Here is a 27,084-nt window from a genome sequence, read left to right on the forward strand (position 1 = left end):
ACGGTGGCCGCACAGGGAGGAAAAGCTCAGAACTCAAGTTCAGCGGCTCCAGAGGGGTGGGGAGGCGGGCTCTGCGCGTGCGCAGAGGTGTGGTCGGGAAGGTGAACTGAGGCTGGAATTGGGAGCGCGGCGCCTGTGAGGTGAGGAGAGGCCAGGCCACGCCAGGCCGGGCGACGCGGGCGTTCGCGGCGGTGGCTGCTGTTGCTGCTGTGGTGGCCATCGAGGACACTGGTGCTGGTCTGGGCTCGGGCTGACGGAGACACCCCACAATCTGGCCGCCTCCGGTCATCTTAGGCCAGGGTCTGCCGCGACAGACCCGGACTAGTGCCCCAGTCTTTTACTTGAGGACCTTAAAGGTCTTTTAAGAGCAGTTATCTGCCTCCTCCCCACCCCCTTCCTTTTTTTAAGTTGAGGAAACAGTCCTAGAGAACCATAGAAAATTGCCCACGGTGACACGGTAGAGAAGTATGAGAGTAATGGCGGACTACATCCCCAAGACTCCTGACTTTTTTTTTTTCTTCCCCCACCCCCGACCTTTCTTTTTAAAAAATACAGTATAGTAGGCTCTTGCTGAGGGAAGATTGTGTGTAAGTAAATCAAGAGGTACTGTAAGTCGATTTGGGAAGTTCTGTATCATTGTGGATTCTGGGGAAAATGACTTGACTGGTATTTTAACTTCTTGTTCCTGAGCCACTGTTCTGAACTGTGGTGAAACTCCCTCCCCAAGCTAACCGACACAGTCTACTGGACCTCTACACCATCAAAAGAATAGTTACCAGTAATTTTTCTTAGACTAGGCCTAAAAGATTTGAACAATCTCTGACGGAACTCATTTAGTCCCTATTAGGTGGCACACATTTCGCCACCTTAGAGGGCTAAGCGCTTGTGGAGAAAGTCAATAGATATGCGAAAAGATTCAGTGTTTCTAAAGGTGGCTGGTTAATTTGAGTTCGTCAGAGCAAATGGCAATCTTTAAAACAAACCAAAATAGGAAGAAATATTAATAACTAATTCATTTTAACATTGAAGTTATAGAGGACCTTGCGTCAAATTTTTTCAAAAGATGGAAAAATAACCTGAACAAAATTCTTTAGAAAACCATAGTTGCCAAATTGATGCAACAGTCCCTGTACTGTATATGAGATATGCCAAAAGTTTAACTCAACTCAAGAGAATTTACCAGAACTCAGAGAGGAAAATATAAAACTATGAGAGACAAGAATAGAACACATGGAGAATGGATCCAGAAAACTAATTATGAGTTCCAGAAGGTGATAACAAGTGACTGAGAAGGAGTGGGAGTCAAAAAAATAATAGAAGAAAAGAAAATTTACTAAGTTGATGGGGAAATTTAAATTTAAGACAAATTTAGCCCTCAGACGTAAAGGTTCATGAAATACCAAGGTAAAAATAAATGAACAGGGCAGCCCCGCTGGCTTAGCGGTTTAGCGCCGCCTTCAGCCCAGGGTGTGATCCTGGAGACCCGGGATTGAGTCTCATGTCGGGCTTCCTGCATGGAGCCTGCTTCTCCCTCTGCCTGTGTCTCTGCCTCACTCAGTGTCTCTCATGAATAAAGAAAATATTTTTAAAAAATTTTTAAATGAACAATCAATCATATTTAGACTTGTATTACAATGAAAGCTTCTGAGATTATTAAAATGTGTTTGACATGATACAGTCAAGATGTGTAATTTAAAAAAGCCAGTTGCAGAACAAAATAGAGAGTATGGTTTCATCTGAGCAGCATATAACTATTTATTGCATATGTAAGTTTCTGTAAAAATAAATCCAAAGAAGGAGTGCAAGAAAACACCAAACTTTTTAAAGTGATTATCTTTGTAGAAGAGAGTAGATTTTAAAGGTTAGAGAGTGAAAAATCTTTATATTTCTATCATGTTTTAAATTCCTACAGTAGAAATTTGGTCACTTATGAGTAATCAAAAAACAGGTTAATGGGGAAGGAAGGAATTCAATTTCTAAAAACAAAAATTGTACAGGTCATGTTTGCTGAGCACAGAGTAGTAAAACTAGAATTAAATAACCACAGATTCAGCAAAATCTAACTACTTGGAAATTTTTTTTAAATTTTAAATAACTCAGATCAAAAAAAGTAAAGCTTGGATTGTGGATGCTTTAAAAATTAAAATTAATAAAAAATTAAAATTTAAAAATTTTAAATTAATTAAAATCATTAAAGCAGTACTCTGAAAAAAATGAGCAGCCTGAGTGCTTTTATTTTTTTTAATGTAAGCTTTTTTTTTTTTTTAATTTTATTTATTTATTCATGAAAGACACACAGAGAGAGAGGCAGAGACACAGGCAGAGGGAGAAGCAGGCTCCATGCAGGGAGCCTGACATGGGACTTGATCCTAGGTCTCCAGGATAGGCCCTGGGCTAAAGGCAGCGCTAAACTGCTGAGCCACTGGGCTGCCTGAGTGCTTTTATTATTGAAGAATGTGATCTAGTAATTGCACTTCTGGGTATTTACCCCCAAAATACAAAAACACTAATTCAGAAGGGATACATGCACCTTTATGTTTATTGCACCAGTATTCACAATAGCCAAATTATGGAAGCAGCCCAAGTGTCCATCAACAGATGAATAAATAGAGAAGATGTGGTACGTGTATATAATAGAATATTATTCAGCCATAAAAAAAAAATGAAATTTTGCCATTTGCAACAACACGGATGGAGCTAGAGAGTATAAAGCTAAAAGAAGTAAATCAGTCTGTTAGAGAAGACAACCCGATTTCATTCATATGTGGAATTTAAGAAATGAAGGGAAAAGAGACCGAGAAAAAGACTCTTGAGAACTGATGGTTACCAGAGGGGAGATTGGTGGGAGAATGGGTGAAATAGGTAAAGGGGATTAAAGAGTACACTTACCCTGATGAGTATTGAGTAATGTGTAGAATTGTTGAATCCCTATATTGTATAACTGAAACTAATATAGCACTGTATGTTAACTATACCAGAATTAAAATTTTTCATTTAATGAAAATTTTTAAAAACTTCAAAGTTTTAAAAGGATGAAAATGGTAATGGAACACCTGGGTGGCTCAGTCAAATAAGCATCCAACTCTTGGTTTCAGCTGGGGTCATGATGTCTCAGTAGTCAAATTGAGCCCCTCATGAGACTCCAGGATCAGTGCAGAGTTTGCTTCAGATTCCTTTTACCTCTCGCTTTGCCCCTTCCCTGATCGCATGCTCTCTCTAAAATGAATAAATAAAATCTTTTTTAAAAAATGAAAATAATTACTAAACAAGAGAGAAAACAGTAATAAAGATCAGAAATTAATAAAAGAATAGCACTTGGTAAATAAAGAGCACATTCTTCAGAAATAAAATAGACAGGGACACCGCTCAGCCGTTTGACGCCTGCCTTTGGCCCAGCGTATGATCCCGGACTCCTGGGATTGAGTCCCGCATCAGGCTCCCTGCATGGAGGCTGCTTCTCCCTCTGCTTGTGTCTCTGCCTCTCTCTCTGTGTCTCTCATGAATAAATAAAAATAAAATCTTAAAAAATAAATAAGTAAAATAGACCTTAAAAATAGACACATTTCTGGCAAGGGAAAAAAAAAAGACATCCTCTTGGATGTCTCATAATTCAAACTTAGCTCATCAAATCTCTGATTTTCCCTTAAAATACTTGTTTCTTCACTAGTCTTATATCTCAATAAATTATGCCATCATCTAACTCAAAACCCCGAAGTTATCCTTAACAGCTCCACCTCTGTCACTCCCACATTTAATCCAATATCAGGATAGGTCTCTTCTATCTGTATTGGATAGCTATGGTATTCATTACCTCAACATTCTCATTTTTTCTCTTGAAAACTGCTGCACTTCTCACTCAGAAGTACATTTTCTTTCCTTTTTTTCTTCTCACTTCTTTCATTTGCTTTTTTCCCCTCAGGTGCAGAGATTTGAGGCAGTCATACTATTTGGTTCATCAACAAGTCTTCTCTCATTTTCTGTCATCAACAAGTCCTTTCTCATTTTCTTTTTCTCCTTCATTTTAGTTATTCGTGTTCCTTCCCTCACTTCTTAGGTAGCCACTCTAATGTGTTTAAAGACAAAGACATATATGTATGTCTTTGGATATACATGTGTCTTTAAATAATATATAGTATCATTTTATGTATGTTTTTAAATGTACATGATTGATATTGTGTTATGGAAATCATTGTTTCTTTTTCACGTTTCTGTAAATACTTCTGACTATTGCATAGTACTGTCAAATGACTTTACACCCTTGGCCACTGGTCCTGGGCCAAGATGTGCCAATCAGGATCCTTATCCAGAATTTTTGAACTGAAACTAAGGGGGAAAAAAATCCCTTTCCAGTGTGGAAGCCATGAAATATAAAACACAGAAGCTGTCAGCAGTCAAATGTCCTGCCACGTGGAACCAGCTGGTCTCCAATGAAAAAGAATGAAGCCAACATGCAGAAAACAGCAGAGGTGAGAATGAGAAAGTCCTGGAAAAATCTCAAGTCCCTGTTTCCAGTTGTTCCTGAATTCCATATTCCTGCCCTTCCCATGGTTCAGCTCTTCTTGAATTCCACGAACCAGTAAATCTCATTACTTCCATCTTGTGCCTAAGCCAGTTTGTATTGGGATCCTATGACTTGCAACCGAGAGGCCTAATTATAATTTCCAAAATGTATCTCTTGTGCATGTGTTTGTGTATGACTTTTCTCTTAATTGTGGTAAAGTCCATGTAACATGAAATATACCATTGTAACCATTTTTAAGTGTACAGTTCAGTGGTGTTAGGTGCATTGACATTGTTGTACAGCCAATCTCCAGAACTCTTTTTATCTTAGAAAACTGAAACTATACAACTTCCCATTCCTCTCCTCCCCCCACTCCCACCCCAACTTTTGACAACCACCATTTTAGTTTCTATGATTCTGACTACTCTAGGTACCTCACACAAGTATAATCATACAGTATGTTTCTTTGTGACTGGCTTATTTCGATTAGCATGGTATCCCCAAGATTCATCCATTTAGCCTGTCAATTTCCTTCCTTTTTAAGCTTGAATGATATCCCATTGTTTGTGTGTGTGTGTGTGTCCTTTTTAAGCTTGAATGATATCCCATTGTGTGTGTGTGTGTATATATATTTACACACACACACACATTTTATTTACCCATTCATCTGTTGATACCTGGGTTTTGCCCACCTTTTAGCTATATACAATTATGTCTTTGAAACATTCTTTGAATTCTTTTGGGTATTTAACCAGAAGTGGAATTGCTGGATCATATGGTAATTCTGTGTAATTCTTGGAGGAACTGACATAATGTTCATACCAGCTGCACCATTTTATATTTCCACAAACAGTGCACAAAAACTCAAATGTCTCCATATCCTGGTAGACCCTTGTTTGTTTAATAGTAGTCATCCTAATAGGTGTAGGGTGTTATCCCATTGTGGTTTTCATTTTAATTTCCCTAGTGATTAGTGATGTTGAGCATCTTTTCATGTGCTTGTGTGCATCTGTATATCTTTAGAGAAATGCCCATTCAAGTCCTTTGCTCATTTTTAAATCAGATTTGTTTTTCCAAAATGTATCTTGATTATTTTTTCTATCCTCATTTCCACCATCTAAGCACCTGTAGATTTTCATGTAGATAATACTTTGTAAATGGACTCTGATTTCCATTATCTCTTTCCTTTTCATTCAACACAATGAAGCCAGAGTGATTTTATGAAAATACAAATTCTAACGTCATTTACCTACTCAAAATTGTCCAATGACATTCCATTGCTCTTCAGAAACAAATTCATGAGTCATTGGTCCCTGCCAATTTCTCTCTCTTATCACACTCCCCTTTGATCACTATTTTTAGATACATTGGCCTTTTAGTTTCTGGAATATGCTATGTTCCTTTCCTCCTTAAAGCCTTCACACATATTCCTTCCAAATGAAACACTTTTCCATCTACTCTGCCCATTCACCTTATGGGCCACAACTTAAATTTGACTTCTCTAGAGGACCTTCCCTAACCTCCTTCCTTGATCTAAATGCTCTCCCATTATAGTATCCTATCATAACACATTTCCCTGATATCATCTATCAGTATTTGTAAATATGTATTTATTTTTGGATTATTTATTATACATCTCTCTACTAGATTATAAGCTTTCAGAGCAGGGACGAGTCTATTTTTCTAACACCATATCCCCAGATCAAACAATATCTGATACATAGAGGTACTTGTTCAATGTTTAAATAGTACCAAAGATAGGAAGAATGCTTAGAAATATTAATACATTCAACTTTATACTAATACATTTAAAATTTCTAATTAGAGGATTTCTCCAAAAAATTAGATCTAAATTATAAAAATTAATTCAGGAGGAAGTGGCAAATCCTGATAAACCAAGTAGCTGTGAAGTCACTGAAAAAATTACCAGAGGTATTCTTATAAGGAAAAACAAATTAGGGGCAGCCCCGGTGGCACAGTGGTTTAGCACCACCTTCAGTCCAGGGTGTGATCCTGGAGACCCCGGATCGAGTCCCACATCAGGCTTCCTGCATGGAGCCTGCTTCTCCCTCTGCCTGTTTCTGCCTCTCTCTCTCTCTGTTTCTCATGAATAAATAAAATCTTAAAAAAAAAAAAAGAGTTAAAAAAAATTACCTTTATTTGCAGATGGTGTGATTGGAGGGTGAACTATAAAATGATTAGATCTAACAAGGTAATCTAGTTAAGTATCCTATTACATGATAAATATACAAAAATTACTTTATATATATAGCATCGGTAAGCAATTTAAGAATCTAATTAGGGGATCCCTGGGTGGCTTAGAGGTTTGGTGCCTGCCTTCGGCCCAGGGTGTGATCCTGGAATCCCAGGATCAAGTCCCACATCAGGCTCCCTGCATGGAGCCTGCTTCTCCCTCTGCCTGTATCTCTCCCACTCTCTCTCTCTCTCTCTCTCTCTCTCTCTCTCGGTCTCTCATTAATAAATAAAATCTTTTTTAAAATCTCATTAAAAAATACCTTCTCTCAAAAGCAACAAAAATATTTTGTACTTAGGCATAAATTTACTCAGATCTACACAGGACTTACATAATGAAAATCTTACTGAGAAACCTAAACCAAAAAGATTTTACTAAGTTGAAAGACACCCATGTTCATAGATGGGAAGGCTCAGTATTTTAAAATATCAATTATGCCCCCAGTTCATATATCTTAAACTGGCAACCTTGATAAAGAATTTTGAAAATTCATTTGAAAGAACTGATGTGTGAGAAAAGCCAATATGTTTTAGAGTAATCGTGACAACGTATTAAAACAGTGAACTGGAGAAGGGATTGGCAGTCTAATTAGTGGAACAAAATACAAAGTCCAGAAAGGTTCCAAGCGTTAATAGAAACTTAATTTTTTTTAAGATTTTATTTTATTTTATTTTATTTTATTTAAGATTTTATTTATTTATTCAGGAGAGCAGAGAGGCAGAGACACAGACAGAGGGAGAAACAGGCTCCATGCAGGGAGCCTGACATGGGACTCGATCCTGGGTCTCCAGGATCACGCTCTGGACTGAAGGCAGCGCTAAACCACTGGGCCACTGGGGCTGCCCAGAAATTTAATTTTTGATAAACATCGCATTTCAGAAAAAAAAATAGATGACTTGGTCAGTGTTATGTTAAAGATTCACAAAAGAATGTGGCCAATATACAGGAAAAAGTTTAATCACTAGTAAAACATATCTAAACTACTACACACATTCCATTAAATTGACAGATCAAGTGATACAACAGGGTGAAGGGAAAAAAGGCCATTCCTTAGAAACAGCTGTTGGAAGTGTAAAATAATGTAATCTACAACTTCTCTGGAAGTTAGTTTGGTGGGCAGCCCAGGTGGCTCAGCAGTTAAGTGCCGCCTCCAGCCCAGGGCATGGTATGCATGGAAGTTAGTTTGGGAGTGGGTATCAAATGTCTTAGAAGTGTGCATACCTTTCGATGGAAAATGCCATTTGGCAGAATCTACCCACAAAAATCTTGCAACTTATCTGTTCGTTATATTATTATAGAGAAAAAATTATAGACAAAAGAAACTAAATGATCAAGTTATGTAAAACTTTTTTTTAAAAAAAAACTATGGCAGCCCGGGTGGCTCAGCAGTTTAGCACCGCCTTCAGCCCAGGGCGTGATCCTGGAGACCTGGGTTCGAGTCCCACGTCAGGCTCCTTGCATGGAACCTGCTTCTCCCTCTGCCTGTGTCTGTGCCTCTCCCTCTCTCTTTCTGTCTTTCATGAATAAATAAATAAAATCTTTAAAAACCACACCCTTAAAACTATGGTATCTTTAAAAAGAAGCAGCCATTTACAGTGTCCTGTATCTAGATAAGCATAGATTCATATTCATAATATTGTCTGAGAAAAAGCAAATTACCAAACCTATCAAAAAAGTTTTGTCTGTAGATGTATCTGGACCTGAGAAGATAAATCCGAAAACTTAGATAGCAATTGTCTTTGGGGAGAAAATAGATAAAATTTTTTTTTAATTAAACATTCACTGCTTTGCTTGTTCATAAGGAATAAAGAGAAATTTCATGTTTAAATGCTACATTAAAAATAGTGAAAAATAAAAAAACAAAACCAAATAGTGAAAAATAAGGATGCCTCAATGGCTCAGTGTTTTGAGTATCTGCTTTTGGCTTGGGGCATGATCTCGGGGTCCAGGGATTGAGATCTGCATCAGGCTCTCCATAGAGAGCCTGCTTCTCCCTCTTGCCTATGTCTCTGCCCCTTTGTGTCTTTCATGAATAATTAAATAAAATCTTTAAAAAATAGTGAAAAGTGGAAACAAGTTATTAAAAATTATAAAATTTTGAAGAAATTGAGACTAAAATAGGAGTAAACAAAATGTTATCTATGATTTTAACTGTCATATAATGTATGTATATAAAAAAACAGGAGACAGAAAATGAACATTATTAAGGTAGGATTGTAAGCAATTTTTCCCCTTGTTAAATAATTTAAATAAAAATATATAGCAGATTTTGAACCATTCAAACTTCACAATGATGAAAAAGTAGAGACCAGTGACAGTGCCAAGAGATGGATGGTACGGGTGAGGGGTAAGCTTTAAGCCTTCCATAATCACCAATTACTTCCTATAAAGCTTCACCAGGAAAAAAACACATTTACTAAGAAATTCAGCTTTAAGACAAGTTCCCTTCTATACAGATTCTGGAGCCCCAGAATTAGAGACCATTCCATTAATATCACGGACCCCAGGTGTATTTTCCTGTTGTGCATTTCCCTTTTTCCCCCTTTGAGATTTTTTTTAGAGCAATTTAAGGTTCACAGCAAGACCAATGGGTAGTTTAGACTTCCCACATATCCCATACCCCCACAAAAGCAGAGCCTCCCCCATTATCAACATCCCCTATCAGAGTGGGATTGTTTATAATTGAACCTGTATTACTCATCATTACAACTCAGAGTCTATGGTACATTATGGTTCACTCTTGGTGTTGTACATTCTATGGGTCTGTTGGCCATTTTCAAAATCTTTTCATTAAACATATTGTCCCAGGCTTTGCTTTCATCCCTTTTTTATTCCTGGGTTCCAGAACCATGTGTGCTCAGTACTGCATCTCCTTTGCTGATGTTGAAAAAGCTCATGTCAACATTCAAGATTTTATTCACCTCACACCAGTGCTAACAAGCTTCATTTTGAATCAAGTAACAGGGCGCAATCTTTTCTTCAAATGTGAACTCTTCCAGAAAACTGGATCTTTTAAGGTAACAATTCCTTTTGATACTGTATCATGTATCTTTTCAAACCAGTTCACATATATACGTTTATTTGGTCCTTCTGACCACCCAGGGAAGTAGGTAGAATTATTTTTATAGCTGAAGAAACAGTTTTGATCAAGCCCTGGTTACTTAGCATCGTGGTATTTGTAAATAATATAACCTCAAAATTTCTTATATTGGGGTAATGATAGAACGATTTCTGGGAGTGCCTGACTGGCTCAGTTGGAAAAGCATGTGACTTGATTTTGGGGTGAGTTTGAGCCCACTTTGTGTAAAAGGATTAAATAGGTTTTAAAGAGATTAAATAGGTTTTTAAAACTTAAAAATACATAGATTTATGTGTCCATTCACTGCAGTTATTTCTGTTGAGTTTTAAGATCCTTTCAGGTAAAAATCTGAAAGTTGCATTTGGCACTGTGCCTGACAGGTATTAGTACCAGTTAAGTGGTATTCTAGGACTACCTTTTCCCCATCCATTAATGAGCATTCTTATGTTACACTCTCTATTCTCTTTTGCCCTTTTCTTCTGCCATGGCTTTTCATTCATCCTACATCAAATACTTATATTCACTAGCTATACTAGGCGCACACACACACACAAACATACACAGGTTTTGTACTATTATCCACACTTGCAGGGGAAGACAGGCTAGTCAACAAGCAGGTTAATGACAAGTAACTTGAGAGATAGAGATAAAATGCCATGGCATGAAAGGCCTAGTTTTGCATGGGAGATCAAGGAAGTTGAACTAGGTGATGTTTGATCCAAATTTTACAAGGTGAGTACTTTTAGCGAGATCCAAGAGTGAAGTAAAAGAATTATAGGTAGGGGTACCAGCATGCTGAGAAGTACAAGGGTGTGAGCTAACCTGTAGGAGGGAAACTGGAAGCAATTTAGGATAGCTACAAAAGTGACAGAAGCAGTAAATGTTTTAAAAAGACTGCAACTTAAAAGGAATTTGTACTTAAAAAACAGGCAATGAAAAAGCTAACTTTTTAAAAGGCACTTTCATAATCTAGTGAAAATATTTGAGAATGATCCTTGGGGAAGGATCAGTTGAGGTTTGGGAACATGCAAGTTGAGAAATGAGGCTTCACCAAATTAGTGGCAAAGGCGCACGTGAGATATTTCAGAGGTACAATCAACCGGATTTGGGAGGAAATAATGTGCAGTGCTAGGAAGAGAAAGTCTAGGAAAGCTCCTTGGTGTTTTGAAAAGAAGTTTTTAAATAAAATACATGGTCTCACCATCCCTCTTCCAGATTCGTGGTGCCATTAATGCAATCAAAGGCTTGACTCCTGCCACCTCAGAAGATAAGCCCAAAGCTGTGGTTACTCACAGCAGTGGAAATCATGGCCAGGCTCTTGCCTACGCTGCCAAATTAGAAGGTACTTGACTAATTTCTCAAGATACTGGGTAGGATCAGCAGAGAAGGAAGAGTGGAAAGGTATTCTTTCAGTGAGATTGGTAATTGTGGGAAGGTCATTTCTAGGTTCCTATCTCATAATAAGCAAATTGAACAAGTTTCTATCCTAAATTCTCCTGATCTGTACTAACTACGTTTCTCCCACCCAGGCATTCCTGCTTATATTGTGGTGCCCCAAACAGCTCCCAACTGTAAAAAATTGGCAATACAAGCCTATGGAGCCTCCATAGTGTACAGTGAACAGAATGATGAGGTAAGGGAGAGCAGCGTTCAGTGTCACCATAACAACTTTCACCATCAAATAAAACTTCTCTTCCTAACCTATTAGCTATTTCTTATATACCATTTCCTCTTCATCTCTCCATGTTAGCATGCCCAACCTTTTATCTACCTATACTAAGATGAGATCATTAATCTCATAGTTTAAAATATCACCTATACTCTGGGGCACCCACGTGTCTCAGTCAGTTGGGTGACCAACTCTTGGTTTTGGCTCAGACTCAGTATATAACCTATACTCTAATTCCAGCCCTGACCTTTGCCCTTAAACCTTGGGCCTTTCCCTTTAAGACTTGGATTGGGTATGTCCAAGGATTATCTGATACGCCCACTTGGAATGTCTTAATAGGCATCTCAAACTCAGCACATCTAAACCAAACTCCTGATCTTCCTCCCAATGCTGCTCTTCTTCCAGTCCTTTCCTTCTCAGTAAATGGCAACTTTTATTCTTCTAGTTGCTCAAAATAACAGCCTCTACCATCAATGCCGATTCAAACAGAGCATCAATTTTCACTTAGACACAGTAGCCTAACTGGTCTCTTTCTACCTTTGCCCCACTAGTCTATTTTCTGACAAACAAGAACTATCCATTTAATAAGTCAGAACTTGTCTCATCAGCTGAAAATCCTCCAATGGTTTCCTATCTTATATACAGTGGTAACCAAAGTTCTTGCAATCATCCAAGGCCTGGATGAAACGGTCATTCCAGTTTGACATCATCTTCCACTACTACTGTCCCATCAAACATCCCACACCAACCCCATTAACTTAGCCTTTTCTTGGAAAAGCCAAGCACTCCTACTTTGTGGTCTTTGCACTTGCTATTACTCTCCCCCTGGAATATTCTGGAGATCCACAGCACTTGTTCAAACCTATTAAAATGTCACATTAGCAAAGGACCTTCATCATGAGCACCCTCTAAAAAACAGATTCACTTTTCTCCATAGCATTTAGACATACCATGTATGTAGTTATATGCCACCCCTCCCCTGCATATGAGAACTTAATTCCAGGGCTCCTGGGTGTCTCAGCTGATTAAGACCTGTCTTTGGCTCAAGTCATAATCTCTCAAGTCCTGGGATGAGGTCCCCTTATCAGATTCCCTGCTCAGTGGAGTCTGCTTCTCCCTCTTCCTCCTGCTCACTCACATCCTCTCTCTCAAATAAATAAATAAATAAAATCGTAAAAAAGAAAAATAGGGCAGCCCGGGTGGCTCAGCAGTTTAACGCCGCCTTCAGCCCAGGGCCTGATCCTGGAGTCCTGGGATCGAGTCCCACGTCAGGCTCCCTGCATGGAGCCTGCTTCTCCCTCTGCCTGTGTCTCTGCCTCTCTCTCTCTCTCATGAATAAATAAATAAAATCTTAAAAAAAAAAAAAAGAAAAGAAAAGAAAAGAAAAAGAACTCCACTGAGCACAGGGACTATTTTCTTCATTGTTACATACCCAGTGCCCAAGAAAGTCTGAAAAAAAAAAAAAAAAAAAAAAAAAAAGATGGCTAATGAAGTATTGATGAAATCTATCTTGTTGGGAACTCTAGTAAATACAAATTAAATACATTAAAATTCTTTTGAATTCATTAATTTAACTTACTCTTTCAGTCCAGAGAAAATCTTACAAGAAGAATTATGGAAGAAACAGAAGGCATCATGGTACATCCCAACCAAGAGCCTGCAGTGATAGCTGGGCAAGGGACAATTGCTATGGAAGTACTAAACCAGGTAAGAGCTGTTTATTTTTTTTAGCTACCAGTAAACTGTTGATATTTGGCTGTAGAGTCAATTATTTTATGTATGTATAAAACTGGTTATTAATAGACTTATATTTTATATTCTTTTCACTAAAGGTACCCTTGGTAGATGCACTGGTGGTACCTGTAGGAGGAGGAGGAATGGTTGCTGGAATAGCAATTACAGTTAAGGTAAGAAAATAGCTTCTGGAGGACTCGCTGCTTCAGGCATAGAGAATTTTATTTTATATTGTAGTACACTGAGGATATTTGGCTCAACATCCCCCCCAAATTGCTATTCCTTCCCATCAATCCTTGGCACTTGAAATAGAAGGCTCTTCTGTGCCCTGTTGTTAATCTGTTGCAACTTTACAGGGCAAAAAGCAATTACAGTCCTTTCTCTGAATTACACCTCAACAACTCACTATCCAAGTCAGAAGGTACTCCTTTCCCTAGTTACCAGTAGAACCAGATGTGACCTAAGCAACATCTAATGGGTAGTATTAGGCATACAATTTAAAATGCTGAAGGTCTAATTTTTATTACATTGATCAAAGGAAAGGCTCTTGAACAGAATTGAGTTACCTGTATTGCCTATTTTACTATAGGTATGCAGGCAAAATGCTGTGGCTAGTTGTAAGGTGTCTAATATTCCTCTTCCCAGGCTCTCAGACCTAGTGTGAAGGTATATGCTGCTGAACCCTTGAATGCAGATGACTGCTACCAGTCCAAGCTGAAAGGGGAACTGACTCCCAATCCCTATCCTCCAGAAACCATAGCAGATGGTGTCAAATCCAGCATTGGCTTAAACACGTGGCCTATTATAAGGGACCTTGTTGATGATGTCTTCACAGTCACAGAGGAAGAAATTAAGGTGAGGCTCTGATAGGAAAATATGAAAGAATGAAGCAACTTCTTAGGCCAAAGAGTCTTCTCCTGTGCTAAGTAGCAACTTATTCCCTGGGGACTTGGCTAGGTGACTTCATGATGTGTGGGAGGGTGCCCCAGATTTATTAAAACAACACTCTCAACAGTAGAAGCAGAGTTAGGATGGGGAAAAAAGCCCTGCCCTTCATTGGTAAGCATATACATATTACCAAAATGAAAAGTCAGACTGGGCATATAACCTTACTTGGCCTTTAACTGTAAAGGCCAATCAGCTAGGCTCTTTCCCCTTCTCCCATTTCACTAATTCTTACTCCCTTCCATACCAACAGTATGCAACCCAGCTGGTGTGGGAGAGGATGAAACTGCTTATTGAACCTACAGCTGGTGTTGGAGTAGCCGCTGTGCTGTCTCAGCATTTTCAAACAGTTTCCCCAGAAGTAAAGAACATTTGTATTGTGCTCAGTGGTGGAAATGTAGACTTAACCTCCTTAACTTGGGTGAAGGAGGCTGAAAGGCCAACTCCTTATCAATCTGTTTCTGTTTAGTTTATGCAAGAGATTGGATTCAGTGTCTCCAGACGCTTGGAAAATTTGGTTCCTGGTTAAACTTCCTATCTTCCTCTCTTAAACAGCTTTCAAATTCCTAATGGAGAATGGATGTTTCAGTAAATAGTTTTTTCTTTTTTAACTAGCAAGAGAAAAACATCCATAGTTTACTGAGACACTTTGTCAAGGCCAAGAAAAGCCTTTGCAAAAAAAAAAGGCAGCAGATTTCTGGGCTAAAGTAGAAAACACAAACTTTGCCCAATTACAACCTATCGGCTCCCATCCCTAGAGTGTTCACTAGTAGCAATGAGACAGAATCTCAATGAGTCTATTACTCCATGCCCACTTCAGGCACTGCTAAAGAAATCTCACTTTTCATCCATGGTACTGGGTCTGGTACATATGGATCATAAGTCCATTTGGGGAAAACTCGTTTATAGAGGTTCATCAGTACTGTGTCCTGAGATTTTAGCTTCCCATCAAAACTGCACTTCATGTGGCCATGAGTACCTAGAAAGAAAACAGCAAGTTGATCAAATTAAAATAGAAAATTTTAAATCAGTAGTCTTCTAACCCAACAGTCATTTAGTAGCACTGGGAAAACCTGGATAAGGTGCCAAATCCCATGTTTTCTTACCCAAAGGTTCCTTGATGTGTCCCCTGCGGCCCCACTTTGTTCTCAGTTCCACAGGTTTAAACCACAACACATCCTCTTAGAATGAAACACACAGAAGACCAAAATGAAATATATACCCACAAAACATAAACTCAACCCTCACCCCGGAAAGGCAATCTGATCCCATCCTTCACACCTACCTCTGCTGAAGAACATGTAACGCACTACTGCCATCTTAGTAAAAATTTTGAAAGGATGACCACTCAAAACAATTCTCTTGATGACCATTCTGTCTGGATCCACTGACAACAGATAACCTGTGGCAATGAGGCTGTGCATGCCTAAGGAGCAAAAGCAGAGCAGCAGGAGTCTATAAGCCAAAGCCTTCATTTATTGCTCTAGTCCATTGAAAGACCTAAACAAGATCTTAGAGAAACTTAAAGTAGGGATATATTATGCTGTCCTCCTGGGTCCATGGCAAAGATCATTATATGAAATCCCTGCTAATCCTGTCACCAGAAGCTACCCTAAATATAGCGGTCTGAGCATCTACCAATTAGCTGTGGTTTGTAAGAAAGATAAAACTCCGTTGGTCATCCTTGCCTTAGGCCATTATGGCTGAGACGGATATTCCAAAAACTATCATTACCTTCTTCATACAATATGGCTCTTAAATCTAAATACAAAAAATAGTTTTAAACCTATAGAGGACTTGCAGGCCTGTTTCCCTCTGTGAACTTAACTTACCATTGCTATTCTGTTTGAAAAGCAGCACAGATGCAGGAGGAAACGTGATTGGGCCATATATTGTCACCACCAAGGCCACATCAGCAGTCAGGAATCTCTGAAATTTATGTTTATCCGCTGCCATAATAGGGGTTAAAAAATATAAACCAAAAACATTTTGAGAAACCATAGGTAATCCAGAAGGCTGTGAAAAGCTACATCACTGCAACTCTTAAGCCTAAGGTAACTTATGTTTCTTTACCTGGCCAGTTCAAAATAATTCCTACCTCAATACAACTGAAAGATACAACTCAGTTCCTCAGAGTGATTTTTCAACTGGAGACAGAGTTTTGGAGCTTGGACTGTATTTGGGGTTTGAAAAGGTTCTCCAGGTGACTGATTCTTATCACCCCTACTTCATTTGAGAAACAATGCTCTAGAGAATATCTCCACTAAATCAACAGTTCTTAATCTTGGACAAGGATTGGCAAACATTTTCTATAAAGGACCAGATAGTAAATATTTTAGGCCTATGGTCACACAATTTCTGTTTCAACTACTATTCAACTGTGCCACTATTGCAGAAAAATACCCATACATAATACTAAGAAAAAGGGGTTAAAAAAAAAAACCCCACAACTGTGTTCCAACAAAATTTTATTTAACAGAAACAAGAGGTGGGACAGATTTGGCCTATGGGCCATTCATACTTTGCTGATCTTTGATCTTGAGGCTTCTGCTTTTACCTTCAATGAAATTCTAACCCCTTCTTAATACTGAAGTTATAGGAAAATAAAATATTTTAAAGCAAAGAGAGGTTAATCTCTCATTTAGAGAGCACGGCTAGTAAGAACAAAAATTATCCAGAGCACCCATTAATACTGCCTTTCTCATCTTCCTCCCTCCATTACTGAGAGCTAAATCATGTGTAGATGTTCAGAAGCCTCCAAGTTAATGCAAAATATCCTTCCACTCCTAATGTGTAGGAGTATAATCATTTTACCATGAAAGTGCCCCTGGTCACCACTCTTAAACATCTAGTCTCAACATCTCAGATGCCACATACCTCTTTTACCCAACTGTGGGCTACCCTTAGTCTTTACCCACACTGCCACTGGCCAAGAAATGCTAAGTAGTCTACACTTTGACACACCATTTTATAGAGCCACTGACTCCCATTCCAAACCATTTTGGAACAAATACTCATGGCAGAGAAGCCTCAGCACCACAGAAAGATTGCATCACTGGGATGCTTCAGACAGGTTCAGACATTGTGAATAAAAACATCATTGGCTCCTAGACCAGAGTACCAAAAATATCCCTCACCCAGAAACCTAGAGTTCTAGAATTTGAAATTGTGTATTCTGCACATCCCCACTACAATAATAGTCACCCAGAAGACACTAAGATGCACAAGAACCCAGAACTTCCCCCACTGCTTTACCTGCAGTGTGCTGAGAGAATAAAGGTGAGGCTCGGAAGCGCCTGAACCCACAGTGGAAGATTAAATCCTCTTTGGCTTTCACAGGTTCAGTGTTGCCAGGGTGCCGGCTCACCACCATATTTAGTACTGACATCTGGTGACCACATAAGAAAAACATCTTCATATCTGTAACAGAGTAGCCTTAATCGAAAGATGGTGAACCAAACTAGCAGTTCACTTTCACTTTAACACTTATTTATGGAGAAGTATAGTGGACAAAGTGAGAATTACCTTTACCAACAACTGGTATTCAAGTCAAACACAGGCTGGTTTTTAGAGCCTTTTGTGTATCTTTCTATATGAACTAACATTGCAAAAGCTGAACATCTGCCACAAAATCAGTGCCTTTAAGTCACTCCCTCACCACATGCCTCAAAACTATCTCATTCAAGATGTTTCCCTCCTCAACTTTTACGCACAATGACCAAAGGCCAGAGCTTTCACATCCACCCCAACACACTTAACTGCTGGCCACCAAGAGAAGATCTAGGCTGAGGCATAACCCCCTACCCCCTTTAAGGCTCCCAACCTTTGGTTAAAATCTGATCTGACAAGCATACTTAGAGAAGTCTCAGAACACAGAGATTGCATCACTGAGATGCTTCAGACAGGGTGACATGTTGGGTAACACCATCATGGGCTTTTCTATCATATTCTCTGATTTCCTAATCCCAAGGCAGATTCTTCACATCCCAGTGAACAAAATGTCACATAAAATTTTAGACTGTCATACAATATAAAACTACTTGGAAAGTTTCATAACTCCCCATTTCCCAAGACACTAACTCACCTTCTGTTCATGAGGTAGTAAAGAAAATGCAATCAAGGGTGCTCCTCGCTTAAAGTACTCAACCACTGAGAGAGGAACTTCAGAGACGTGAAGTGTGACATACCAGCCAACCTGCCAGAAGAAAACAGGAAATAATCACGCAGTTACCCTTAAGGTCTCAATAATGAAGCATCTCTCCAAATATGTTAGAAGTCTCTTAGACTACCTTCAAAATTGCCTTTCGTAGATGCCTCAACTACCCAGATTAAACTTGTTCAGTAACCATCTGATACCTCTTTGTTCTCAACGTCACTCTTACCAGTGGCTCCTTTCCTTTAGTTCAGCTATGGGTAGCACAAAACTAAATAAGGTATTCATGTCAAGAGAAGGAATAAAGGACAGGGGCACCTTGGCAAACAAAAGCACCTTATAGGGATGAACAAAAGAAGGCAGATACCTCAGCTCCTTCAACTTCTTTTTCCTCAATTTCTTTAAAAATGCGTTTCCTAGTATTAGTAAAGTTCTGAAACTGAAAGATCCGAGCATAATCTTGAGGAAGGTTTTCCTTAGGATCCCACGGAGATGTCCGGAAGCTCTTGAGGCCTCTGTACTTCTGAAATCTAGATACGAGAGATTTTAAAGAATAGTCAAATTTATATGGTGCTATTCACTCAAGTCACTTCTAAAATAGCTAAGGATCTAGCTTAAAAAGAAAAAAGAAACACAACTCTACCACTATCTCTCAAGATAATCTAATAGCCTAAAACCACACTTCAAACAGCTTCTACAGGGGCACCTGGGTGGCACAGTTGGTTAAGCATCTGACTCTTGGTTTTGACTCAGGTCATAATCTCAGGGTCCTGGAACTGAGCCTCACACCTAGCCCCAGGTTGCACTGGGAGTTTGGCATGGAGTCTACTTGGGATTCTCTCGCTCTCAAATAAATAAAATCTTAAAAAACAAAATGAAACAAAACAAAAAACCAGCTTCTAACAAATACTTCAGAGCCAAGCCCCAATCCCTCACTGACAAAAGACAAAAGTCCTTACAGTGGCTCCTACAGGGAGTGGCTCTTTAATCTGGTAATCAAGGTCCTTGATAAAAGTCTTACCTCTCCCTAATATCCACCATAAACTCTCTGGCTTTAGTCAGACTCACTTCCAGAGCAGACAGACATGGTGATTTGCTCTTCATACTTTTATTCTTGCCCAAACTCCCCCAAATCTCCAAATGTTTTATACTTTTAGTATCAGCTCCTATAGGAAGCCTTTGCTGATTCATCTTAGTATCTCTTTCATTAAAGTATGGTAACATTATTAGTCTGTAACCATACAGCCTAGCACTTGATTATATATTACTGTTTCCTGTATGCATGTCTTACCTTCCCAAACAAAATATTAGCGCTTCGGGAGTAGGGACAATGTGTTTGTCTCCTTGCATCATACTGACATAGTTCTGAACTACAGAAATTTTAAATAAAAACATACTGATTTTAGACTTGTTGACTAACCTAATTCTTGCAGCCACATCACGGGGGGTATCTATTTCATCTGGAAACATCTCTTGCAGTCTTTCTTGTTTATATTTCTCCAACATTTTTTCCTCAGCCTCATCATCCATATTCTCATCATATAGATCATCATGGACAGACTCTCCCATAGTCATAGTTTCATATTCCTCCTCCTCTTCCTTTTCACTGCCCTCATCCTGTAGAATAAAGAGTACAGTTTCACACCTGTCTCTACCCTACAGGCCACTGAACTAGAAATACAATAATTTCACTGGACATCCAGTCCAAACCAATATCAATTCTAATAGAGATGAAGTTTTAAAAGTCTCATTTCTGGCTGCTACAAGTCATTCCTAGGAAACGGATCACATACACCCCCTCAAGGTCAGGATTGCACTTTGCCTTGCATTTGGGGCTGTACATGGAAGTGGACCAAGGGCCCATTTCTTTACCTGAGATTCCTCTTCAATAAAATCCTCACGTTGCGTATCATCATATTCATCTTCCCCATCACTTTCACCATCCTCATCCAAAATCCATTCAGCTTGGTAACTGGATGTCCCTTTGGGAACCTTCTTTACCACCTTGGAACTTTCCTTCAAGAAGTCTATAAAAGCCCAAACAAATTAAGCTAAATTATAATCCTTCTTTCCCTTATTACTCTGGGTATTCTCACCAAGGCAAGATACTAAATATTGCTACCAACACCAGAAGTTCTGATACTATGAGTAGAACAGACTACTTACAAAAAAAAAAAAAAAAAAAAAGAACAGACTACTTCCAAATTTAATTCAGCTGCCTCAGGACTAGCGCTACTTAAGAGACGTAGCAATACTACACAGCTAAACAAACTTTGCAGCAAATCAAAATTGTTTGCCTGTTTGTTAAGAAAAACAGTAACACAAGTAATTTTGAAAAATGGAGCAAAGCTGTGTCCAATGTTTGTTTGCTTGGTGCAAACATAGCCCTTAAAGCTAAGAAAACTGATGTCCAAAATACATCCTCATCTCACTCTACCCTAAATATGAGCAGCTAGAGAAAATCCACAGTTCCAAGCAAGATGAATTACAAACAAGTTTGTCAATACCAACCATTTGCTTCACTAAGCTCCTCCTCTGTGGGCCAGGTCTGCTCCCCCTCCATTGGATCTAGGTTAACCTCTGTTTGCAAAGATTCTTGTTTATCAGGGTCTGCCTTCATTACGAACTTAAGGTCTTCCTCCATATTAGCTACAGCATCCATAGCACAAATCTGAAAAATAAAATAGTTGACGCCAAACATTACCCAAAAATCTACCAAATCTAACAACGTAACCAGAAAGATCCAAAAAGTAAAAGAATGAAGTAGAAAGAAACAGCTGAAATTTGTCAAATGTTTCAAACATTTCAGTTTTCTAGCATTTTAAGTCTAACCTCTGGTTTTGAGGGCTTTCATAATCTGGTCTCACTCCATTTGTTACATACCTTACTTCCATCAAGCTGATTTCTTCAAAGAAACCCTCTGATCTCTCGCTGTGCCTAGGTTCATGTTGTCTCTATCTTCTTCAATACGGTTTCATCTCTCGTCAACTCACAAGTCACATTCAACCCTCTTAAGACCTGGCTCAAGCCTGCTCTTCTATGAAGCTCACTACTTTCTTAACTTCCACAGCATGTCTATACCCTAACCACACCTTTTCAATTTTTTTCCACAGCTGTTTGTCGTTTTTTTTCTGATCTAAATAAGTTGTCTAAGGAAAGAGACAGCATCTTGTGTGTCTTCTATAAACTCAGAACCAACTGCTGTGCAAGGCACCTCCAAGTGCTGGATAAATACGTGATATGTCAACATTGTTCATAGCTGACAACTGCCTTACTTCAAACTACCAGTTACCTCCAGAGACTTGTCCAAATGCAGACTTCTCTGATTATTAGTTCACACCCTACACCAGCTTACACATGCATCTACAACATACAATCTTTAAGAACATCAGTCTTGGGGAGACTGGGTGGCTCAGTGGTTGAGTGTCTGCCTTTAGCTCAGGTTATGATCTCAGGGTCCTGGGATCAAAACCCACATCAGACTCCCCACAGAGAACCTGCTTCTCCCTCTGCCTCTCGCTCTGTGTCTCTCATGAATAAATAAATCTTTTAAAAAAGGAGGGAGGAGGGAATGCCTGGTGGCTTAGCGATTGAGTGTATGCCTTCAGCACAGGGCGTGATCCTGGAGTTCCAGGATCATGTCCTGCATCAGGCTCCCTATATGGAGCCTGCTTCTCCTCCTGCCTCTGTCTGTCTGTCTCTCTCATGAATAAATACATAAATTAAAAAAAAAAAAAAAAAAAGAGAACATCAGTCTTACCTCCATTGCCACACCCGGGTCCTCCTTTTGGGATTTGATCATTCTAAAATTCAAAGGGAAAGGGTCCATAGGGGCATCTATCTGTTTCATCTGGAAATCACCCTGTCCAATGATATGCAGCAAGCTATTTACACTTAGAGTCTGTCCACGAACATAGCCTGAGATTTTTAAGGTGCCCACCAAGTTATTTTCTTCACTCGGCACAAAGTCAGCAGCATGAGCAAACAGGTAGGCCCGTCGATCTCGAAAGGCAAGATGCCGTTGCTTTTGGTTGGCCAATTGCCTGAGCAGCATCTCTGCCTCCTGCTGAGTGTCTAACAGAAGAAGTTTGTCACTAGGAAAACGCTTCTCTACTGTTTTACTTAGCTTCTTTCTGGCATCTATTTGTTTCCTTGGTGGGAGGCCAGAAATGCCCTGGACAGCTAGCGCTGTGAAGAAGAGAAAAAGGGTTTTATCTGTTGCTTTACTACATGTAAATCCCCCCTGTAGTTCACAAACAAGCTAACAGTTCAGTTGTGAGCTCAGAGATCACCAAAAAACCCAACATTCAACTACTCTAAAAAATTTTATAACGAAAAAAAAAAATTCATATTCTTCTTCCTCTAGAGAAAGAGCAGCCCAGAAATAAAAAGGCACCTTGATAGATAATTTCTAAGTGATGGACCAAATTTCAGCCATACATGTACTATCAGCCAAATACAACCCACCAGTTATATCCCTGTTATCATGTTGGACACGGTGCCTGGCAAATTATAGGTGCATAATAAAATGCTAATTAACTTCCCTCCTTTGCCTTTAATACTCTCAACTCACTTACTATAGGTGGGAAGGCCCTGAGCAAAGAGGCAGGAAAGGCAGTAATCCCCAATGTTGTCCCAGCCTTCTAGTGGATCAAGGAGGAAAAGGATGGTATCCGCCACTTTGGCCATGTCTAACACAGTGTGCAGATCCCCTATAGATATAAAACGATGTTAGTAGAAAGTGGTGTTTGGCACCATCACGTTATACTAAAAGAACATTACCAAACTCCAAACATAACAATAGAAAGTACTGTTGTATGCTCTAACCTGGCCTTGCAGATGTGAAAAACCACCGATGTTTCAAGCGAGGGCATAACAACATAAAGCTATGGGTGCTTCCGCATTCATTCAAGTGTACTGTTCCCGTGTCTGTATCCTGAAGCAACCGAAAGGCCTCTGGCAGGGAAATCTTGTCATGGAGGGGCACCACCAGTACCTGATGAGGAGGACCATCCTTGCTGCCCAACTGTCTCTTCTCTGCCAGAACCTAATAGAAGGAATCCATGTTTCAGTATTGCCTTTCCCACAGTATGGATGCCCCTTCCTCACCCCTCACTCCCCACTCCCAGGCCACTGCATTTTTCTTGTAAAAGGAGGCATGTATGCCTGGAGAGTGAGCAGGAACTCGGACCAAAGCAAAGAATGCCCTAGCATGAGTCTAGATCTGCACGCCAGACATGTGCTCCACAGTTATTCTCCATTCCCAGGCCTTTCCCGGGGTCACATTTTTTAGTTCGACGCATTATCCGCCTAGAACAATTAGAGGCCACACCATTCCCCAACCCCTGCTCCTCTCACCGCCTCTTTCTTCTGCTTTCGGAGCTGGCTAGCGCGATGCCTCTGGTCTACTTTGCTGAGCTCTTTTCTCACCTTCTTGCTTAGGATTTTCAGACCTAGAAAAAGATCAGTAAGGAATCTTGTCCAAGGTCAAGAAAGGGGACCCACTCCGCCCAACTTAAGAGTGTCCGCGGAGTGCAGGCCAGAGATAGGAGCTCAGTCTGGACATAAAGGAAAGCAGCTGATATCGACTAAACTGCCCTTCTTCCTCCAACCCTATCTCCTCACCCTTGCCGTCCCGCTGCGCGGATCCCCGACCCCGATGCCGTCCGCCTTTATGAGCTTTATTCTGCTGCTTGAGCGGGCCAGAACGGTGGGCCGCCATGTCCCCGCTCACGTGCACGCAATCAGCACTAGTTCCGGGCGGGACCCAGCGCTTCCGGCCGCCTCTTTGGACGGCCCTCTCCGTGGCGGGCGGAGCTCCCGTTTCCTCTCGCGATAGGTCTCCCGACCAGCCTTAGAGAGCTGGACGCCCGCGTCTCCGCAACGCAGCGGTGAAAACTTTTCTCACGCGGCGTTTGGCCGCTGGGGGTCTTGAAAAAACGGATGTAGTTAAGAGGTTTGGGCTCTAGGTGCCGGAAGGCTTTTTTGCCACCTATATTTTCATTCTGGGATCTACCAAGTTGTATCACTAAGGAAGCTGCTTAAGTTTCTGCATTCGTGCGAGAGGGCTAAGCCCCTCCTTTCAGCTAGATTTGTGCACGTCCTTCCTGTTTGCAGCAGCAGGTGTGTTCCGCTTTGAGCAACCCTTTCTTCTGTTGGGCTGCTCAAGTCTACGGGGCAAATGGTGTGGAAGGCACTTCTCTCACCTTTATGGGCTCCATACAAGTTACGGCTGGTCCCAGTTACTCCAACTCGCGCCCCTACCACCCATGTAGCTTCAGGAAGGACAAGACTGGAGAGGGAGAGCTGACCTTGACCTCTTCAGGCTCGGGGCGGCTGTGCTTCCACCCCTCTTCCCAAAGCTTTGCAGCTGAGGGCCACCGGCTGGCAGAGGGATCTAGAGGAACGATGGAGTTCTGGCCTTTCAGCCAGGAGACTAACGCTGTTTTCCTGGTAGCCAGACTCCAGGCGCGAGGGACCCTGGCCATTCCCGTCGGGAAAACGAGCGGGCAGGAATCAAGGAGCGTCTGGCTGGTTGGAAGCCAGTTCCGATGTGAGCAACTTTCCCTCAGTCGTGGGGTCCGGGGCGCGCCACCACCCCGCTCAGTGCTGTGCAGAGCTGGCTGCTGGCGCTCACAATGCTGGTTCGCACCCTCGGGGCAGGAGTCGGCGTGTTGCCATGACAGCGGCCCGCGAGGCGCGCGCCCGGGGGCCCACCACCCCCAGGCGCGCGCTACTCCCCCCTTCCCGACCTCCCCTCCCCCTCATTGTGGTGCGCAACCCCCCCCCCCCCCCGCCCCCGGCTGTGGGAAGGGGCCGGGCCAGCCGCCTGACGTCTGTGCGGGGCTGGGAAGAAGGCTGCGGAGCCCAGCACCGGGCAGTGGCTGCGGTGGCGGGCGGGGAGCGCAGCGCGCGGGGGCTCCGCCTTGCGCGTGGAGCGCTGAGCAGAGAGGCGCGGAGGCGGCGAGGGTGCGCGGGGGGCTTAGGGGTTAGCTCGGCGTCGTCTCCCCGCCACCCGCCGCACCATGGGCAGCGCGGAGGACGCAGTCAAAGAGAAACTGTTGTGGAACGTGAAAAAGGAGGTAAAGTCCGGGGAAGGACCCCCAGGGGCTCGCGCCTTGCCCCCGGGCCCCGGGTTGCGGAGGGGCGCGAGCGGGCCCGCCCTCCCCTACCCCTCCCCCTCCCCCTCCCTCCCGGACGCAGCCGCTCTCGGGCCTGGGCCGGGCGGAGACCGGGTCATGGACTCTCTCGGATCTGGAGACAGCACCCCTCGGTCCGAGGGACCAGGCCGGCGCTCCGGCGCTGGTTTGCTCCAGGATCCCGCAGTTCCCGGCCCTGTGACGGCAACAGTCCTGGGAGACCAGGGTCGGGGGAGGGGTGGCGGCGATTTCTGGAGAGGTGGTGCTACCCATTCATTGCCTCCGCGGCCTGAGGAGGGCCCCGCACGGGCCTCCACCTGCGCTAAACGGTTTGGGGGCTTAGCTCCGGTTTGCTCTACGCCGGTTTCAGGGATTCCCCTGGGAACTGAGTCGCGACTGCGGGACGGGAGGGTTTGTCGCACACCGCACTGCTGCCACTCCACGCCCACCTCCCTACCGAGAGACCACGATGAAGGGGCGGTTGAAAATGGTTTTTAAGACTTACTTTCCCCTATTTGAGGAGCGCACCTCCCACCCCAAAAGTCAGGAATAGAGGAGTCCTTCCCTGTACTGATGTCCTTTATCTTGACCCTGCTCTAAAGCCCATTTCAGTTTCATTGTGTGTTTGGGGGGTGGGGGGACCCATAGGAATGACTCACCGTGTATGAGAGCTGGAGAGCTCAAGCCTGCAGCATGGATTAGAATGGATTAGGCCTCTAGAACAGTGAACTCCTTGCACCTACCTTTGTGGCTGTCTTCTATCAGTTGTTCAAACTCCACAAGGGCAGGAAACCTGTCTGTTTTGTCCACTGTTCTGTGTCTAGGACTTGGCACACAGTAGGCACTCAGTGAGTTTTTGATAAATATCTTGGAGACTGCAAGATGGTGGGGATACATAACCTTGGAATACTCTGAACCTAGCTCTGTGTTACTTGAATAAGTTATTTAATCTCCTTGAATCTTAATTTCTTTATCTCTGAAAGGATGTGTACTTCATATATGAAAGTTTACCATATTGGTTCCTTTACCCCTTCCTAGAGTTTTAGGATTGGAGAAGACTCTGGGTTCTCATAAACTTCTGTAAGGCTCTAGATGGTTCTGCTGCATTAACTGGCCTGACTACATGTATTTGTTCCCTTCTTATTGGCAAAGAAGTGGTTGAAGCCATCACCTTTCCAGCTGTGTGTGTGAGAAGCTCTCTTGTAGGGTGGCCAAGAAAGTATTTTAGGCCAGGAGTATTATCAAATCAGCATTTAAACCCCCCCAGCCCTGTGCTCACGTCAGCAGCACATATACTAAACCCCTCAGCCCTGATCTCCCCAAGGAAAAGGGAAATCCCAAGTATTAGTTTATCCTCAGGAAACAATCTAGTGACAGAGACTCATATGAGCAGTATAAATAAAAAATAGCCATACCTAAACTATGGACAGATGTGCTAGGATTGTTGGTGTGATCCAAATTTAGGGTTGATCGGGCATGTAGGAAAGATTTTTTTTTTTTTTTTTTTTGGTATATTGTGTTATTGGAGTTCGATTTGCCAACATATAGTATAACACCCAGTGCTCAGTGCTCATCCCGTCACGTGTAAGAAAGATTTCTGAGAAGACTAA

General features: G+C 41.6%; 3 protein-coding genes and 2 non-coding genes across 27 annotated transcripts in view; 2 read left to right on the forward strand and 3 right to left on the reverse strand.

Annotated features, from left to right (window-relative positions):
• Window positions 1-4: 4 nt before the first annotated feature.
• Window positions 5-22,078, forward strand: SRR (serine racemase). 7 transcript variants are annotated; one of them, XM_072741401.1, is made up of 9 exons: window positions 5-140; window positions 4,351-4,466; window positions 9,601-9,772; window positions 11,050-11,176; window positions 11,364-11,467; window positions 13,091-13,210; window positions 13,336-13,410; window positions 13,883-14,092; window positions 21,449-22,078. In XM_072741401.1, the coding sequence occupies exons 2-9, from the start codon at window positions 4,438-4,440 to the stop codon at window positions 21,473-21,475; spliced, it is 864 nt and encodes a 287-aa protein (XP_072597502.1). In that variant the 5' UTR covers window positions 5-140; window positions 4,351-4,437; the 3' UTR covers window positions 21,476-22,078. The 7 variants fall into 7 exon arrangements, with proteins under 7 accessions (XP_072597502.1, XP_072597452.1, XP_072597469.1 ...); XM_072741351.1 differs by lacking the exon at window positions 21,449-22,078 and adding an exon at window positions 14,436-19,740; XM_072741390.1 differs by having other exon boundaries at window positions 48-140; window positions 3,920-4,466.
• Window positions 13,442-24,194, reverse strand: TSR1 (TSR1 ribosome maturation factor). The gene is made up of 15 exons (XM_026016168.2): window positions 23,961-24,194; window positions 23,694-23,788; window positions 23,163-23,382; window positions 22,913-23,047; window positions 22,096-22,523; window positions 20,847-21,006; window positions 20,208-20,362; window positions 19,756-19,952; window positions 18,703-18,865; window positions 18,267-18,377; window positions 17,438-17,570; window positions 16,015-16,131; window positions 15,468-15,608; window positions 15,289-15,363; window positions 13,442-15,161 (listed from the first exon to the last, which is right to left on the reverse strand). Exons 1-15 carry the CDS (start codon window positions 24,055-24,057, stop codon window positions 14,983-14,985), a joined length of 2,406 nt encoding a protein of 801 aa, XP_025871953.2. The 5' UTR covers window positions 24,058-24,194; the 3' UTR covers window positions 13,442-14,982.
• On the reverse strand, window positions 17,200-17,294 carry LOC112933207 (small nucleolar RNA SNORD91 family). Its single transcript, XR_003237618.1, has one exon. It is a non-coding gene; the product is annotated as a small nucleolar RNA SNORD91 family (small nucleolar RNA).
• Window positions 18,035-18,124, reverse strand: LOC112933209 (small nucleolar RNA SNORD91 family). Its single transcript, XR_003237619.1, has one exon. It is a non-coding gene; the product is annotated as a small nucleolar RNA SNORD91 family (small nucleolar RNA).
• The window catches only part of SGSM2 (small G protein signaling modulator 2), a 35,362-nt gene continuing 32,403 nt past the window's right edge, over window positions 24,126-27,084 (forward strand). For 3 of the 17 annotated variants that reach the window (XM_072741296.1, XM_072741217.1, XM_072741274.1), the window contains exon 1: window positions 24,331-24,458. Coding sequence is in view for 4 of the 17 variants with exons in the window: in XM_072741266.1 (XP_072597367.1) it covers window positions 25,361-25,417 (57 nt within the window). In the remaining 13 variants the exon portion in view is untranslated. The other 14 variants (XM_072741257.1, XM_072741292.1, XM_072741215.1 and 11 more) reach the window with 11 other exon arrangements.

Source organism: Vulpes vulpes, chromosome 2, assembly GCF_048418805.1.
Source record: "Vulpes vulpes isolate BD-2025 chromosome 2, VulVul3, whole genome shotgun sequence".
NCBI lineage: Eukaryota > Metazoa > Chordata > Mammalia > Carnivora > Canidae > Vulpes > Vulpes vulpes.